General features: G+C 33.0%; 2 protein-coding genes across 2 annotated transcripts in view; one reads left to right on the forward strand and one right to left on the reverse strand.

The window, feature by feature from the left end:
- Positions 1-382: 382 nt before the first annotated feature.
- LOC126740435 (uncharacterized) lies at positions 383-5,751 on the forward strand. Its single transcript, XM_050446456.1, has one exon. The coding sequence runs from the start codon at positions 2,671-2,673 to the stop codon at positions 5,572-5,574; it is 2,904 nt and encodes a 967-aa protein (XP_050302413.1). The 5' UTR covers positions 383-2,670; the 3' UTR covers positions 5,575-5,751.
- Positions 5,752-8,204: 2,453 nt separating this feature from the next.
- LOC126740058 (uncharacterized) overlaps positions 8,205-20,160 on the reverse strand; it is a 121,684-nt gene continuing 109,728 nt past the window's right edge. The window contains exons 10-11 of the mRNA XM_050445909.1: positions 8,870-8,985; positions 8,205-8,810 (exon numbers count right to left, since the gene is read on the reverse strand). Of these exons, the coding sequence (XP_050301866.1) occupies positions 8,611-8,810; positions 8,870-8,985 (316 nt within the window). The 3' untranslated portion in view covers positions 8,205-8,610. The remainder of the gene's footprint in view (positions 8,811-8,869; positions 8,986-20,160) is intronic.

Consider the following 20,160-nt stretch of genomic DNA (forward strand, 5'->3'; position numbering starts at 1 on the left):
GTCTATGAATTAAGCGTTGTTTTAAGTTTATATTTGATCATACGGGGCACGGGGATTATTCGTTATTATATCTACGTCCTAATTCGGAAATTCGTAAACGTTTTTTGTGTTTTATTCTTATGCGGGTTAATTTATAACAATAATATTTTATACGTATAGTTTTTTATTTTATGAGCAGACACTTTTCTGTATATGATTTATTCATTTGATGTTTTTTATCGGTATGCGAGACGGACATTTTAGTTAATTAAATTAATAAATTTAAACAAATTTTATCGGTGCAATAATCTTACGGTTTTATAGGTATTTTAAATTTATTTTTTGATATTTTTTGCAAGATAAAAAAAAAATAAAATGTCAGAAGAAGATATAAAAAGGCTTAAGCGGCAAAGAGCCACAATAAAAGCAAAATTAACAATATTCACAAACTTTTTAGCCTCAGTTAAGGAGATTAATGATGAGATTTTTCTTCAACTAGAGTCTCGTTTTGCACAAATACAAGAATTAATTCATGAATTTAACGAAATTCAGGGAAATTTGGAAACTTTAGTTGAGGAAAAAGATTTGCAGAATGAGTTTATCGAACGCGAAACATTCTTTAAATCTTATTACAGCGAAATTGCTAAAGCAAAAAAGGTTATTGCACAACACCAAAAAGATTCTGTTAGCTGCGCCTCAGAAAGTAATTCTGATAATGGTCGCATTCAAAACAATATTAGATTGCCACCTATAGAAGTACCGAAATTCCGCGGCGATTATGAAAGTTGGCTTCAGTTTCGCGAAACATTCGAGTCTTTAATTCACACGAACAATGCCTTAAGCGATACTCAAAAATATCATTATCTAAAAACTTCACTCGTGGGTAATGCTTCAGAAGTCATAGCCTCTCTCGAATTTTCTTCAAATAATTACATCGTAGCTTGGGAGCTTTTATGCGATAGGTTTAATAATTCAAGGCTTCTTATCCAAAACCATGTCAAGGCATTGTTTAATTTGGAAATATCTGGAAAAGAGTCGGCTAAATCAATTCGGGGCGTCCTTGACAGTATCTCAAAACATTTAAAGGCACTTAAACAATTAAAACAACCTACAGATTCCTGGGATACCCTCATCATTTATATTACTACATCCAAATTCGATAATTCCACCGCCCGTGATTGGGAAGAGTACATTTCTTCAAAGGACTGTCCTAGTCTTGATGATTTAAAATCGTTTCTGAAATCCAAGGCCGACCTTTTAGAGACGTTAGAATTAAAACGAGCTGATAATCGAAATAAATTTAATAAAATTAATACAACTAGATCCTTCCTTACTAATGAAACAACCAATGCTGGCACTAATAAGACTTATAATCAAAGCGAAAATCCTCATTCTAAAATAAGTTCAAATATAGCAAATATTACATGTGCATTTTGTAAACAAAATAATCATTACATTCGGAATTGTGCCGATTTTCTTAAACTATCTACGCAGGATAGATTAGACCGCGTCAGACATTTAAACTTGTGTATTAATTGTTTGAGATTCGGTCACAAAAATACGATTTGCAGACTAACCAATTGTAGAAAATGTAACGGGCGTCACAACACTCTTCTTCACCATACGAATCCTGAGAGAAGCACAGAAAATACGGAAAATATTGCTAATACGTCAACTTCTTTAACAACCTTTAGTTCAAATGCTAACCAAGTCCTTTTATCTACTGCGCTTGTTCATATTATTGATACTTTTAATCAAGCTCATACTATTAGAGCTATCTTAGATTCTGGCTCCCAGTCGAGCTTTATTACTTCCGAATTATGTTCAAGGTTGAATTTAGAAACTAAGGTCGTGTCCATGGCCGTCATGGGAATTAATGATGCTTGCTCGGAAATTAAAAATAAATGTGATGTCATTATAGCATCTCAACATGGCCCATTTAAAACGGACATCACTTGTTTTGTCATCAGGCAAATAGCTGGAATCATCCCTAGCTATCCAGTTCATTCGGATAAACTCAATATACCTCAAAACATTGTTTTGGCCGATGCTTCCTTTGCACAACCTGGTCCTATTGAAATGTTGATAGGTGCTGATAAATTCTGGCAACTCATATCTATTGGGCAAATCAAGTTAGGTCCCAATCTTCCAACGTTACAAAAAACAGTTTTAGGGTGGATAGTGTCAGGTCCTTGTGGCCCCAATATAGGCTCTAAAACACTGTGCAATTTTAATAAAAACATTGATATACAAACTCAACTTTCTAAATTTTGGGAGCTTGAGGAGTGTGAATCTAAAGCTAATTTATCTAAAGAAGAAGAGCTCTGCGAGGAACTCTTTGTTAAACATACAACCCGAGACGAACACGGTCGATTTATGGTAGCAATTCCATTCAAGGATTCCTTAAGCAAGCTGGGAGAGTCAAAGGTTCAAGCAAAAAGGCGTTTTTTATCGTTAGAACGAAAGCTGTCTCATGACATAAATTTTCATAATGAATACAGTAATTTTATGCGCGAATACGAAAACCTTGGACATATGCGAAAAATTACAACCGAAGATAATATCACTCAAATTTCTTATTACATGCCTCATCATGGCGTATTCAAGTAAGATAGTTTAACTACACGTTTAAGGGTTGTATTCGATTGTAGTTCAAAAACGACCACCGGTATTGCATTAAACGATATTCAGATGGTTGGGCCGACAATACAGAATGATTTGCTATCAATTCTGCTTAGGTTTAGAACTCATAACTATGTGGTTGCCGCAGACATAGCAAAGATGTATCGGCAAGTTTTAGTAAAGCCTGAACAAAGATCATTGCAAAGGATTTTATGGCGAAATAATCCATCAGATCCAATCGAAACATACGAATTGCAAACTGTCACTTATGGTACGAGTAGCGCTGCATTCCTTGCGATTCGAAGTTTATATCAGCTCGCACTTGACCATGAGAAATCTCACCCTGCTGCGTCCACAATTATAAAAGAGGATTTCTACGTGGATGATCTTTTGTTCAGCAGTGATTCTGTCGAGGAAGCATCTCGAATTGGTTTAGAACTTATGCACATTTTAAGGTCGGGATGTTTCGAACTTAGAAAGTGGCATTCAAATGCTTCCATAATCGTTAAAAACATTACTTCAAAGGCTTCTATTACGGACAACGTTATCGAAATTGGTACAAGTGATTCATCAAAAACTCTGGGCTTGGCTTGGTCTAGTAAAGACGATACTTTAAAGTATAATATAAGTCTAAAACTTCATGAAACTAGGGTCACTAAACGCATCATCCTTTCCTGTGTAAGTCAAATTTTTGATCCACTTGGACTTTTGAGCCCTTGTGTGGTATCAGCAAAAATCCTACTTCAGAAATTGTGGTTGGAAAAACTTAGTTGGGACGAGTCAGTTCCACAATCTATTCATACGGCTTGGCTTAGACTTAGAACCGAAATTTCTCTACTCGACGTTTTCCAAATACCTCGTAATACGGTATGCTGTAATCCAAAATTCATCGAAATTCATTGTTTTTCGGATGCCAGTGAAGCAGCATATGGTGCTTCAATTTATGTTCGCTCCATTAATCAAGATGGACAAACTAGTGTTCATTTGTTGTGCTCTAAAACCAAGGTAGCTCCCCTAAAGGTGATCACTCTTCCCAGATTAGAGTTGTGTGGAGCAGTACTATCCGCTAGACTGGCCAAGAAAGTCCAAACTTCTTTACGTCTTCATGTCAATAATATCATATTTTGGACAGATTCCACCATTGTCTTAGGCTGGATCAGATTGCCCCCAAACGTGTTGAAAACTTTCGTTGCTAATCGTGTCTCCGAAATCCAGCAACTGACGAGTGATCGACCTTGGAGGCATATTTCAAGTAAAAGTAATCCCGCTGACATCCTTTCTCGTGGCATGTCCCCAACAGAATTACAAAATTGTGCTCTTTGGTGGCATGGTCCACAATGGTTAAATGATGACGAATACGCGTGGCCAGATTCAAAGATTATAATCGAAAACACATCAGAATTAAAAACACAAGCTCTCATCTCGCTTAAACACGAAAGTATAATTGACTTTAATAAATTTTCATCATTCAACCGTCTTAGGCATACTGTAGCTTATGTGTTTAGGTTTATACATAACTGTCAAAACTTCAAGGAGAAGCTTACTGGAATTTTATCCGTTGAAGAACTACAAAATGCTTTCTCATTTTTATTAAAAGAATCTCAACGCGACTCTTTTGCGGATGAAATTAATTTTCTTTCAAAAAACAAATCTATCTCTGCCAAAAGTCAAATATTCAATCTAAATCCATTTTTAGATAATTCAGGGTTGTTGAGAGTTTGTGGTCGTTTAAAAAATTCAAATTTTCATCGTGATAAAATACATCCCATCATTATTCATGCGAAACATCCCCTATGCAAATTGATTTTCAAGTATGAGCATGTAAAAATGTTACATGCAGGACCCCAGCTATTACTGTCTAATATTCGAGAAACTCTATGGCCAATAAGAGGTAGAAATTTAGCCAAACTGATTGTGCGAGAGTGCGTTATCTGCTTTAGATTCAATCCCAAATCTATGTCTCCATTAATGGGTCATCTTCCAGAAAGAAGACTAGATGCCGGTTTTCCATTCAAAGTATGCGGAGTGGATTATGCCGGTCCCTTTCTAATAAAAAACAAAGGCGGGCGCAGTGCGATGTTATCAAAGTGCTATTTGGCTTTGTTCGTGTGTTTTTCGACAAAGGCGATCCATCTAGAGTTGGTCTCAGACTTGAGTACTAACGCATTTCTTTTGGCGTTAAAACGTTTTATGAGTAGAAGAGGTAAACCAATCCGAATTTATTCAGATAACGGGACCAACTTCGTAGGCGCGAACGCGGAATTGCGGGACCTTGGTAATTTCATAAAAAATAACGGCGAACAAATGTCCGAATCGTGTGCCGAGGAAGGCATTGAATGGAGATTCATTCCAGTGAATTCGCCTCATTTTGGGGGATTGTGGGAGGCAGGGGTTAAGGCTAGCAAGTATCATTTAAAGCGGGTAATCGGAAGAAATGTATTGACATTTGAGGAAATGTATACCGTTTTTGTGCAAATCGAAGGAATACTAAATTCCCGTCCAATTTCTCCTCTTTCAACCGACCCTAACGACCTCAGTCCTCTCACTCCTGCCCATTTTTTGATGGCCAAGGCAATGACATGGACGCCAGAACCTCCCCTTGAGCATTTACCAGTTAACAGACTTTCACGATATCAGCTCTTAGAGCAAATGAGACAAAATTTCTGGACGCGTTGGTCAAAGGAATACATCTCCGAACTGCAGCAGAGAACGAAATGGCGAGAAACTCAACAGCACGCAGCCCAAGGAACCTTGGTCCTTATTAAAGAGGACAACCTTCCACCATTGAGATGGAAAATGGGCCGAATTGTTTCAATCCACCCAGGGAAGGACGGAATACCCAGAGTTGCTTCCATACGAACCACAAGCGGAATCACCAAACGGGCTTGTCAGAAGCTGTGTCCCTTGCCAATTGAGGACAACGTTGAAAGTGGACCCTTTCAAGGCGGGGGGCATGTCGGCGACTCCAAGTAATACCGTTAACTACGGCAACGGTGCAAAATCCCTTCCCCGGAGGCCGTGCGGTGGCGCGGGCGGTACGCGAGGGATTGACGCTCTCTTTTGAAGCGAGCAGCGAAAGAAGGAAGACAGAAAGAAACAAATTTTATATTTTGTCGTGCAATTTTTTGTAAATACAGTTTATTTTGAAAACGAGTGTTTTTACTGTCTTAATGTACAACAAAGGAAGTCCAATGCGAACTATTCAAGCTCACTTTTAAAACCCTATGCGGAAAATCTTGCTACCTCTTGCGGAAAAAGGCAGCATTGAACGAATATTGAACTACTGTCTGAGTCGCGCACGAAGAATTGTAGAGAACATATTTGAAATCTTGGCTGTTTTCCGTGTTTTTAGAAAACCGATGTTGTTACAGCCTAAACAGCTGCTATAATTTGCATGACATGTGTACTACTTCATAATTTTTTGCGAAGAAGTAATATATCCAGGCAGATATATACCCCATAAGGCAATTTGGATTACGAAGAAGATGGGCTTTTCTACTCAGGAACATGGCGCGAAGATATCAAAACTTCGCTTACCCCACTTTCCAAAATACCCAGAAAACCGTAACAGGATGCATAAGATATTCGAAAAGAATTTGCAGAATGTTTTATAACCAACGGGGCGGTTGAATGGCAAGATTATATTAATTGAATATTAAATTTGTAAAAATAATATTTTATATTTTAAATAAATGGGTCATTAGACTGTAATTATTTCAAAGACAGAAAATAGACTTTTTTGTACTTTTAACATGCTGTAAAATCTAAGCAGTTTAATTTAGTGTACATACCTAATTCACAGATTGCTGTCAAAGAATAGCATATGAATAGTTAAGACAGTTATCACTTTAAATTTTACAGCATGTCAAAAGTGCAAAGGGGTGGATTTACAACTGTTAATACTTAAAAAACAATTAGGTTTAGGTATATAGCATCAGACACGAAATGTGAATTCCAAAAATATTATAAATATACGTGATATGTAATGGGATAATTATAGACTAATGGTACACCCCGTATAAATAATTTTTACTAATAAACATACCAGAATTCATTGACGGTGTTTTCGTTCCTGTGACTCCAATGAAGCGGCCTATAGTAAACCACATCATATGTGAACTACATTGGTTTTTAAAGATCTTTTGCTCGAGATCCAGTTATTTCAGAATCTCGAACTTTTCTTGCCAATGTTCTATACGTTGCCATAAGCGACTCCTTTTTTGTCTTAATTCCCCAACGGCCACATCAATGCTAAATTCATTACTGATCTCTTGCCAAGCGTCATTTAAACGGTTTCGGTTCTTATGATTTGTATGTTTCGGATTGCAAAGTACTGCATATTTTTCATATAAGGAAATAAATTCCATAAGTAATTCATTATTTCATTTCATAGTAAATACAAAAAAAACAATAAACAAGCCAATTAATAGTGATCACTGACCACTCAGACCACGTTGTGCCTGCTGGAAAAATCACTTGCTTCTGAAGAATCGTGTTATTATTTCAGATTGAAAGAGAATTGTATAATTATTTCAAAGTGACCAAACCCGATATAGTATAATATTGCGAGGAGAATAGAGTGATTTAGCATATCAAATGCTCTAGTGTAATCGAGAAGAATCAGAACACTTACTTGACCATCGTCTACTGATTTAATCAAGGCATCATATCCATGGCGAAGACCAAACTGTCTGCAAGGAAGGACATTATATTTGTCAACAAAACGTCTTATTTGCCTTTCTAACACTTTCTCATAAATTTTCGATGAAGATGGAACTATGCTAACAGAACGTGTAGATGACTCATGTCATCTATCGTGGGTTTATCGAATTGACAATTTTATGAATTGACATCAAGGCAAATATTTATATTATACTGAACAGTGAATTGCCATTTCACGTTCTATAAGAGAGAATTATTTATATTTTTAGAAATTAAAAAAAATTAAAACGAACAAACCCTTTAGAAAGTAAAAGTTTAAAGCTATTTAGCCGTGTTAAAATTACCAGTTTTGAAATCTAAACATATTTCGTTAAGATCCAAGGTTAATATCCCGGAAAAGCAGTCTTGCCTTCACCTTGCGATATATGAACCTATTGCAATAAAATAAAGTTCGTTTTTTACTTTACAGAAAGAGAATGAATGAAACACTTCATTTTCTGAAAAAAAAGCTTAAAAATAAAATAAAGCTTTAAATCTTTCTAGTAGTATAAAAAATATTAAACAAAAACTATTTAGGAATGACATATAATACACTTTTTCTAATAAAACTGTTTATATTAGTATCACATATAATTACAGTTTTAAATATTATTTTTAATCCAATGCGTTTATAAAGCTAATTTAAACTCAAATTTTGTATGCATTGTGAAAAAATTTAAAAATCTTATTGAAGATTAATTTCCAACTAGTAAAAATAAAATCTTGGCCACCAATGTCGCCGTGTTTCATATTTTTAATTAAAAATCTAAAATAAATATATATACGTATTTAATGAACGAGAGTTTTTCAGTGTCTATTAATTCTTATGGTTATAAGTCTGTCTCTATAAATTAACTTATATTTAGTTATTTCTAACATTTAGATTATATAAGTTTAATAAATATTTATTTACAAAACATAAAAAAATACAAACTAATTATTTGTTTAAATTAAATATATATAATAAATTTATAGTGGTATTATCATTTGAAATATCTAATACTGAATAATGCGCATTTGTCTTAAAAATCTACAGTTAAAAGTTCGCGTGGCAAGAACAATCTTTTTGTAGTTCTTTGGTTGAAGAGCTACACAGTTACATTCTACAGTTTTTAATCATTAAAACATTTAAATGTATTTAAACGTTTTAATATATAACTGTCTGTCATGTGAACTTAACTTTACCAAACAGAAGAGTTTTAGAATGCTCATTTATTTCTTAGTCAGAGAGCAAATGACGAAAATCTATCAACAGCAAATACATTATACAACTCCCACTATGTAACTTATATTATTTTTTAATGCTTATCAATTTGTAATAGTTTGAACATTATTCTTAATATTCGTCCGTCTTAATAATGGATCGATTTCCACAGGAGTGACAGGAGTTGGCATATCAGCAAGACCCAAATCGTTCTCCGTAACTTTTTCCTTATTTTTGCCGAGTTTTTGTTGTAGTTCGCGTCTAGTGTATTTATTTCCTACACACGCCAGGAATGTTACTACTCCTAAAAAATAAAAATATCCAAAATACTAAATGTAAAACTCGCAAAGAGTTTTTACGCACCTAATGAGGCTTTAATTACATCAATTGCCAAATGGGTTTTTCCAATTTGCTCTGGATCCATCAAGTCCAACAACCAGAAGGCTGCAACGAAGATAATCATGAAGTATGTTCTGGATCTAAAAGAAATATTTTAAATTTAATATGCTAAATTTTAAAGGGGTTATGACTTAAATAATAGGCAGTTAATGGCGATTTTAAATATTATAAAACGATTTATAATACGGAAAAAAATCTATTTAATACTTGGGGTTGCAACTTGTCTCTAAGGTGGATTACACTTATACGAATGCGAATTTAACTCGCCTTTTCAACCGAAATGTCCCCTAAAATATTACCTTAAACTTTTATTTACTATCACAAATTTATTTTTTTAGTTTTTGTGCAAATGCAAACTAAAAATGCAAATCTTGGTAGCAAAATTTAAAAAAACTTTGACAGTTTTCTTTCATTATTGTTTAAAATACTTCTACAAAGTTTTTCGGAACTATTGCTCGTGGTTAAGTTCCAATTTTCCACGTAAAGCGTATAAGTATTTTTTTATATACATGGAATCGTACTAGGGCCTTAAAATCTTAAATAATTACGTTCTACACGAAAGCACAGTAACTATGAGTTAAGTACGACATGTTCCATAATAATATCACCGGCTGCTATATTTATTTACTTTATTACTGATAATGTATCGTCTCCCTGCATTCAATATATAACTTTTGTTTGTCAAACCAACCGAGATGGTTACCGGATAATGTGGCTAACTCTGTGAAATCAGTGTCAACAACAGTTTCATCACAATTGTATCGAACAAACAACCTCTAAAATCACGGTGATTAAAAGTATTAAAAAATCAAATGTTAAAAAAGTCTCCATTTGTTGCTTGTTTTGCAAAAATATCTGGCTGTCTGATTTTCACAAAAAAAAACGCTTCAGCTTTTAAGGATTCATCCTGACCTGCCCCTAGCGGCAACGTAATGCAAAACCAAAAACGTCCTCAGAATTTTTTGTTTTTAAATTTAAATCTGAAAGACAATGAGCCTAAAATCCCACAAATATCTTTCATTTTAAGTGAAATATTAAGACAATAGGAAGCAGTCAGTAGTCTAGAATTGGCAAACGGAATGATAACGGTCATCAGTCTCCAAAAATTACTTTGCCTAACCGTTATTATCGTCAATTGTTTTTAAAAGATAGTAGCAAGGATTCTTGCTATGGGCAGATTTATATTGAAACCTACTATTGCAAAACAACTAACTGAGCTAAAGGCTAGGTTGAACAGACATACAGCTTATGGCAAGAATAACCTAGCTTTAAAAAACGTGAAGGGAATTTTAGTGAATGTTTAAATAAAAACTCACTAAAAACATTTTACTTGTTTATATCGAAATTAGCGTGGTTAATGTACTAAAACTCTGTAGTATATAAAATACTGAAGTATTAATTTTAGTCAACAATCTTCAATGGCCACGAAATAGTTCAAGGTAGTGAAACTTCGACCTAATATTCTAAACAGCTAATTTTTTCAGGTCCGATACCAAAGGTATACCGATGTTATCGAAGAACAAAGAAAACTGGCACCAATAAGGGCGAGGTGTGCTACTTGTCCGAGGTAGTGATGAAGTTTGAGATCTGGTCTGGTTTTATAGTCTGAGTTTAGCTACTAATCTGAGTAAAATGATACTTGAAAATCTTTAGTTATGTTTGCCAGCATCTTTTAATTAAAAAAGCCATGTGTCTCCAGGTGATTCCAATTCTTTATTATTGGTTTGTTGCCACTCTATCAACACAAGCTGCACAACACATGCTCACTGGCAACAAGCGGGTGCATATGCTGGCAACAAGTAAGTTTTAACTTACTTAAATTTTTTCTTTAATTATACGTAAATGGTGCCTGGCTCTGGGGGAAGCTTATGTCGGTGTACTATTAAGTTTAGCTGAACATTTATATTCTTCTTCCCATAAATTTTTTGGATTCCCTGACTTCGCTATTTTTATTCTAACTTATAAAAAATATCCTATTCATTCTTTCAGATTTGCCCTTTGATTGAATGCTGTAGGGTACAGTAATTCATAGAGAACTTATGGGATCAAGTGGAAGTCGGTGTTAGGAGTATAAATAGGGACAAACTTAAAAAAGATATTTTCTTCGTCGCTCTATTAGAAGCTAAGAAGCTCTGAAATAAGATATCTGAGGACGAAATTAAGAAATTAATTGAGTCAATGCCCAAAAGGTGCCATGCAGTCATCAAAAGTAAAGGCTATGCAACCAAATACCGAAACTAGCGCCAAAAAATTTATGAAAATATATCATTTTCCCCATTTTTGTCCCCACAAAAATCTGTATTCGTTTATTTAATTTAATAAAGGCTTTGCCCAAAAACATCTTGAGTACATATTTATGAGATACTTATCCTATGTATAAATACATATGGTTTATAAACATTTTATTACATTAGCAAATAAATATTAAGTTTCTTCATTTTTGGCCAGTACCGTATGAACTGGCAACTGATGCATTGCATTATATTGTCTCGGGTTGTATCTATGTAGGTACATATGTAACGAAATTTTAACGATCTTAATTTTCATTGGTGTGTAAAACTCTGATCAACTTTAAAGCCTAAACTGAAAAGTTTGAAAATAGAATTTAGGTATGTAAAATTAAATTTAAACTTTTTTGAAACTTTGACTGCATTAGGCAAGAAATGAGAAATATTTCAATAATAATCGCTTAAAATATTTCTTCGTCTCACTACTGCTTCAGAATTTTTTTTTATGAGAATCTGAAATCCTAAATACCAATTTAATGACACATTTAAGCGGTCATTATAATATTAAGCCTTTGCTGCTTTAATTTTCTTTCTGTATAGACTACTGCATCTGATGAGAAAAAATAATGTATTTATTAGTTGTATATATTTGCTTAACTTAGTCATTAAAAGAAAACTTAAGATGGACATTTTTTGCAGAATCACAGAGGCCTGCTGTGACGGTTTTATTTTTATTAATTAACCTGAAAAAATTAAGTAAATGCGTAGAAGTCATTGTTTTTGCATTCTAATTTATCCTACATAATGAGAGAAAGACAATCTTAAAAGAAAAGGAATCTTAGCAACAATTGCTTCATGATCAGTAATACCAGAAGAGAGTACTGTACATGCCACATCATTTAAATTTGTACACAAATAATTACTAGTAATTACAGATGAGGATGTTATACGTGTGGGAGAAAGAACATGCATTTTTAAGTGGTAAGACTCCAACATACTTAAAAGAGAAGTACGATTTAGCAAAGTTACGTCACTGAAGTTAATACGAACTCACCAGCCAATATATTATTTATTTAATAACTTTAGAATGTAGGGACCATTGGGATACCAGTAGATGGATTGTAGATACAAAGAACATACAAATTAAAACAAATACAAAAACAAAGGGAGAATTCAAAAACTTTCTGTAACAGAAAATTATCAAACTTTAACAATATCAGGGAAATCGCATGAATAGTAGGGGATATATATTTATATCATCTGCATATTGCTGTGTTTTAGAGTTAAGTAACTGATCTATTCAAATCAGAAACATACATTGAAAATAACAATGGCCTTACTATCGAGCCTTGTGGAACACCCATTTTTAAAGTCAGAAAATCAAAGTGCTGCCTGAATGTACCATTACCACTCAATAATACAGACTGAGATCTATTATTTAAGTATGCTTTAAAAATTTGTGAGTGTTGAGCTGAGGAACCAATATAATTTAATATAGCACAAAAGCATAGCACAGGCAATGGTATCAAACGCCTTGCTAAAGCAGTATAGCCATACAGGTAGTTAATTTATTTTTATTTATTTTTTTATTGCATCTGATATCATTGACCATATTTACCAGAATTCTTATAGTGCTGTAGTTTAAAGCCTGACTGAGATGAGAATAGTTAAATATTATTTTAAGTACCTTATTTTGTATTACTTAAACGTTATTGTGAAGAAATAGAAATCAAAATGAGCCATCTCGGTTTACCTCCATACAAGATACTTTAATTGCAGAGAATATGGACATGTTTTTAAATACTGCCCAAAGCCACGCAACCAGTGTATCTCTTGCAAGCAACACAGCTAAGAGTAGACTTGTTTGGTGCTGATGTATTTGTGGTACCAGACAACTTGCAAATCAAGCCAGTTCCTATTGGCTAGTCAATTTTAAATAAAAACAGGGCCATTACCATTGTACGAGATGGAAATCTTAGAGTAGTTTCCAGTGATGTCACAATTACCACAAATTGACGAATTTTCTCCAAAAGCTCCTACAAATATACCATATGACCTGATATGGTATATTTGTATTGGTTTCGTCAGCTGTATTCCCACGAATAGGATAAAACCTGAAGTCTTTATAGAAATGCGGAGATGTTTGCAGCCAAACAAAGAATATGTTTTACTCAGATGTGTTATATCTTTCGCAACTCCTAAGATTCCGGTTCTCAATTTGTCTAATGAGACAATACATTTCAGACAGCGTCAGGTGAACGCGAGAGGCGTCCCCTGCATATTTGAAGATGAAACTGTAAGTATTTGTCACAAAATTGATATGAAAAGTCTCTTAAAATGAACTAGGTAAAATTTAACAAGCAGAGATGAAAATTCGTTTAACGGACAATAAATTGGTAATATATAGACCATATAGGCTTTCCGCGTGCGAGAGGGATCGTGTTAGGCAACTAGTTAATGAGTTGGCATCAGCTGGTATTCTTCAGGAATTAAATTCGCCTTATTCGAGTACAATTATTTTGGTTAAGAAGAAAAATGGGGAAACTCGAATGTCTGTCGATTATCGTGGCATTAACGCAAAAACACTAAAGAACAGCTACCACTCTTTGTGTAGTAACATGTTTGCTGTAAACATTTTACTACACTGGATATGGCAAGTGGCTATCACCTGATCCCAATGGAAAAGAAATTCAGGGAGAAAACAGCTTTCGTAACTCCAGTTGGACAGTACGAGTATCTAAGGATGCCGTTTGGGTTGGTTAACGTGCCTACAGTTGTCCAAAGAACAATCAATCACATTTTGGGTTTCATGAGTTCTCTACTGCGCTTGCGTACATGGACCATATTTTAGTGCCTTTTTTCAGCGTATCATTAGTTTAATAGCTCTTGGGAAGGTATTACAAACATTCCGAGATACCTGTATTACTTCGCTGTTATCCAAATGTAATTTCTTCGAAGAAAAAATCGACTACTTGGTACATGAAATTAGTGCTGCTGGGATACGTTCTGGTACATCAAAAATTGCCCAGTTATAAAAAAAGGTTCCCAATAAAAATTCCAAGTAGCCGGAGTATTGCAAGTAGATATTACGCAAGATGATTGGGTTTTTTCAGTGTAATATAAAGATGCTGAATGCACGAATATAATGGAAATTCTGTATACAGCTCCTAAAAGCAATAAAGAAAAACAAATACACCAATATTATGTTTTAAAGGATGATAAATTTTACAAGAAAACTCCTAACGGACCGAAATGGTATGTACCAAAAGTTGGCAGAAGGGTAGTAACAAGATATCATCAAGACAACATGGGTCATTTCGCCGTGGAGAAAACTCTGCAAAATATAGGCAACCAATATTGGTTCCCAAGAATGCGCAAATATATAAATCGCTACATAATTTCTATTATGTGCCTATAACAAAGTGCCAATAGGAAAACAAATGGGGTATCTACATAGCATCGAAAAGGTTGTTATTTCAATGGACACTCTCCATATCGATCATTTGGGACCATTTGTTAAAAGTACAAAACTCGTACTTAATTGTGGCAGTGGATGACTTCAGAAAGTTTGTTCATGCGAAAGCTGGACAAAGCACTGGGACAAAGGCAGCGGTTAACTTTTTGGGATAATTTTCTCTTTTTGGCACTCCAAGACGCACAGTATGTGACCAAGGTGCCAGTTTTATAAGTCATCTTTTTGAGGATTTCACAAAAGATTTGGGTATAAAGTAATTTATAATGCGACAGGCACTTCACGAGCTAATGGGCAAGTAGAGCGTTATAACAAAACCTTGTTGAATGTGGGATGAATCAATAAGTTCTGTTGTATTTGGAATCAACTCAGCCGTAAATAGTTTCACTGGGAAGAGTCCCTATGATCTATTAGTTAGGTATAAACCGAGGGCTATGAGTGACTCATTTTTTAACATAGCTGTAAGAACAACGTTGAGAAAGACCTTGAAAAGTTGAGGCAGGATGCTTCTGTTCGAATTGATAATGCTTAAAGTAGGCAGAAGGCATACTTTTATAGTCAAAGAAAGAAGTGTCAAAAGTATAGTGAGGGGATCAAATTATTTAGTTACAGCAGCTTGAATAAACAATGGCAAAAGCAAGAAATTATTGCCGAAGTTTAGTGTTCCTAATTGTTGTCTTTTTTTGTATCTATATATTTAAACAAAGGTTGTAATGTTTGGCTAGTTTAAAGTTCTAGTTTTTATTTTAGTGCATGAGAAAGCTGGAATTAAACCGGCGAAACATCGCACTAAACTAATAACTTTTCATTCCTGCTCTTAAGTTCCGACTAACACTAACGTTTTTCAAAGAAGTCAATTTAAGGAGACGAAACTTAGTATAATTTATTTTATAAGTTATTAATCTAAGTTATTTAGAGTTAATAGGCCTTTATTATAAGTAACTAAAGTACAATCTTTTAATAAATTATTATTAAGATCTCCAACAGTAAGATATTTCCTAGGATATTTTGTAAGAATATTTTCTAAGTCTTCTATCAATTCAATATTACTATATGAGGGTGGCTTATATAAAATACTTACTTTTAAGACTCTTTGATTGGGTTTCTTTGATATATAGTGACATTTCAATACTTAATTGTCTTAGACCTTTTTAGTTTTTGGTACCTTCTTTGAATCCACTACTATAACTTTTGACCTATCATCTGTCCTTAAATAATAGTTTCATCATGCATCCATAGGTATTTAAAATCATGAGCTTTTTAAAGTTTAGCATTTTGTTTTGTTCTGATTCAAATATATTTTGTTTTTTTTTTCAGTATAGCCAAAGTTCTTCAAATTTAATTTGTATCTTTTTTTCGATTTAAACATCTGTTCTTCAACCTTTTTACTTTGCCCAAACGAAAGAATTATTTTCTATTGGTAGATCTAGTTTTTTTCTTATTTGTTTAATTAAGTTGCACATTTTTACCCACTTTAACGGAAATTTCCTGTAAAATAAGACTGTTGTCCAATTCGTTTTATTCCTTTTTGTTAAATTTGTTAATTTGGCTTGCATTGTTTCATTCAGTTTTTACCTGCTCTTGATATTTTGAAAACACGCTATTGTATTTTTGATCCATTTCATCCAGTTTTGCGACTTCTCTAAGGCGTTTGATAGTGAGCCATAGACACCTAATTCAGAAAATGCGTGCGATGGGTCTGAGTGATAGATAGTCTTTTGAAGTGGATTGATGAATTTTTGTCGATTCGTACTCAATTGGTGCGTATAAATAACATCAATTCTGAAAAAAATCAAGTTTTTTCCGGTGTACTTCGGGTTCCCACACAGGCTATTTTATTCATTCTATTTATTAATAACCTTTGTTTTGTTATACGCCATACGGAATTTTTATTTTTTGCAGACAACCTAAAACTGTACAAGGGGATAAAATCTGCAATTGATGCACAACTTTTACAAGCTGATGTGGATAGTGTTTTTCATGGTCAGTAAATAATGATTTGGAGCTTAATAATAAGAAATGCTCAAGCATTTCTTTTGGTCGTTCTCTAAGATTAGCTGTGCATCATTATACAATAAATGGCTTGGTTCTCAAAATATGCTACTGCTGTTAGAGACTTGGGTGTGTTACCGGACATATGGATGTATGCGTAAGCTTGGTTATGTTAAACGTAGCTCTGGTAAATTGTCTGCCTTTTGTTTCAAGATGCTCTACTATTCAATTATTCGTCTGGGCTTGAATATGCGTTACCTGTATGATCACCTTTTTATTCTGACCATGTAGAAGCAATTGAAGCCGTCAAAAAGCATTTCTTTATTCCCTAGCTTTCAAAGCTGACATTAATAATTACCAAAATTTTCATATTAATTATAAGGTAATAGAGGATATATTTAATATTGATAGTCTTAAAGCAAGAAGGACTTAGGATTAGAAAGGAGGATCAGATTTAGTTACATTTTATAAAATAATAAATGAATTTTTTTATTGCCCTGATATTTTGAAAACGATTGATAATGTCCATATCAATAATAGATGTCAGAATCCTGCTATGTTTCGTTTGCCTTTCCACCATAGTAATTACGGATTCTTTTTTCCAATCACCAAAATGATAACAGCATTTAATGAGCTTAGTCTTGACCCCGTCGTAGATAAGTCTGTTATTTTATTTAAATTAGGACTTTAAAAACTAAAGTGCTGAAATTGTCTGTAGGGTTATGTTTTATATTTTTTGCTTTTTTTATTTTCTATTTTTGCTATAGTTAACTTCATATTATTATTTATTGTTATATGCTTTACCACTTATTGTTATTATGTATTTTATTATATTCTTGTAAACTGACTGTGCCGTTCAAATAGATAAATAAATTAATTCATTAATAAGACGTATTAATAAGTAATTTTTAAAATGCCTGGAAGTGAACGTAAGATAATAATTTTTGAATTTTTTAAAATACCTTTTTGAACACAAATATTCCTTTTTTAAATATAAAAAGGATAATAGAAGAGGTGGTCTTATTTAAGAAAATCAACTTTTAATGTTTTTTTTTTAGATCAAATTTAATATAACTCAAAAACGGTTATACTTATAAACGGGTGCGTATAGAACACTAGACATCGAAAATATGTCCAAATAACTTTTCTAAAAAATCGAAGGCCACAATAACCAGGTATTTTATGAAATAATTTAAATAAAATGAAATTTATTTGGTCTACTTGCATACAAAAAAAATATAATAACTTTTATTGAATTTTAGTGACTTAGTGAAAAGTGACAATGTTAAGGTATACATTCCATCGAGTTACATCACACAAAATTAAATATTTCGTTTTTTTTAAGTATAATCCTAGGATGTACCCATTTGTAACCAAATCTCAAAAAAAAATAAAAATCGTAAAAAAAGGCAATAAAAAAATATGTTATCAGAGGCCGGATTTGTACACCTGCATATTAGACTGGTAACTGCATTATGGAATTAGGAGATTAAAAAAAATTACGTGGGTTTTATTGCATAAAAAATAGTGGTATTTATAACTCTTGGTTTACGTTAAATATAAAGCGAATAAAAATTCTTATACGTTCGGACTATTCCTTTCAGATAAAAGAAATTGACTATCGTTAATATTATTATTATTATTATTATTATGCATTGGAAAAGTCCTATTGAATGGCGTCCGCTATTCTGTACGTGGTCACTTAAAAAACAAAATTTATTCTTTACGCAACTAAAATTCATTAGAAGGATTAAAGAAAAGAATTACAAATGAGAGCTATTAAATGAATTCTAATATGTTTTAGAATGTGCGGCGATGATTTAAGAATAATCTTTATTGCCGCATGGATTGTATATAGTGATGGCCAATACGTAGGTAATTTAAATAATTAGAATTCTATGGATACAATTCATTACCGAATAAATTTAGTCTTATTCGTTAATTAACTAATAAAATAAGTTTTATTTATATTTTTCGTTTTAAATGCAAACATTATTACCTTAAAATACCTTATGAAATCCTTAGAAAGCGAATTAAGAAAACGTTTATTAAAACGAGGTATCATTCAATTACTTTTCACATGTAAGTTTACTGCAACTATGAAATTTTTAAGCATCTTTTAATTTGGATTATGTTTATTCAAATATTAAATCATTATTTAAATTACACAAAGTTCAATTACGAGGAGCTCAGTTTTATAATGTGAATTTACGCTAAATCAGAAAACATAACTCGCACTAAATGTAAGAGCAAAAGAGCAGAGGAAGAGCGAGGGTGAAAGGACCAGTTTATTATATACTACCATCTAATCCATCCATCTAATACAACGCGACAAAAACAAAAAAAGAAGAAGGAATCGTGAAAATGTTTAATTTCTGTATAAAATAAACATATTAAACCTTAAGCTAAATATATTCATTATACCAACAAAAACTGGGAACAAAAACTCTCCTAAACATAAATCTATGTCAAAATTTTAAATTTTACTTTTTTTGGCCCAGTTTTCTTGTTTCTAATATTGAATGCTCTCTCGGTCTTAGTTTGAAAATATTTTAGTTGAGGAAGGTTAAGTATACGCATCTATATACAAACAGTCACGAAGATAATAAATATACCTGCACTGCCAATTCAATGAAAAGTAAATGACCACTAGTAGGTGGCGGCCATTTTACGTGATTGTGTCCTTTCGATGTTGGTTACTCTGACAAATTTCAGTTGTGCCAATAGTACGGAAACAAAACAATTAAAGTTTTTGAGAGGTTATGTTTACAAATACAAAATAGAAAATTATATTTAGTTAAGAATTTAAGATAGTTGCGTTAGATCTGTGATTTTTCTTGTACTTTTTTAAGAATTTCGTTAAAATATATGAAAGAAAGTAATTCTCACCTAAAATAAGACAAAGTTTCAAATAACTTGGGATAGATGCATGCACTTTAAAATATTTGTTTTATTATTCTGATAATGTTGAATCTTACAAATACTATTACCATGAAAATGATGATCTTTATTCAATTTTTTGCTTGTATTTATTTAACAAATTTGGTTAAAACTGTCACTTTTATTTTCTTTCTATTTTTACTATTGCGACTTTTACTTTCCTCCTTTGTACAGTGTTTTCACATTAATAGGTACAACCATCTGTAAAAATCAAAATATACATTAGTTTGAGTTTATAAGGATTTGTAATTAGCAAGGGTTTATATAGTAAAAAGAAACAACTCTATAATTTTATCATAAACAACACAGACAATTCGCAATAATTCGGTTTTGAGAAACAGTGAACCAAATACGTTTAAGTAAGGATAGTGATACATTATTCACGTAGTAAATAAGGAGGAAGCTATGTCGCCTATTGCTGACGACATACCTAAGCGTCGTTTACAAATCGCCAAAAATTAGGCAATCCGCTATACTCATAATTAACAATGTTATTTAGAATAAGTCATATCAAGTGATTAACGTGTCGAGTCGAGATTTTAGAAGCGAGTAAGCGCCTATAAGCGTCTTTAAAACAAGTCGAGCAATCAAGTCATGACGTCACCGTATAAGGCGCTTTAAGC

Source organism: Anthonomus grandis, chromosome 9 (genome assembly GCF_022605725.1).
Source record: "Anthonomus grandis grandis chromosome 9, icAntGran1.3, whole genome shotgun sequence".
In the NCBI taxonomy this organism is placed as follows: Eukaryota; Metazoa; Arthropoda; class Insecta; order Coleoptera; family Curculionidae; genus Anthonomus; species Anthonomus grandis.

Coding starts and splice junctions, on each gene's coding strand:
- LOC126740435 (XM_050446456.1), top strand. CDS start 2,671: ATGGTTGGGCCGACAATACAGAATGATTTGCTATCAATTCTGCTTAGG.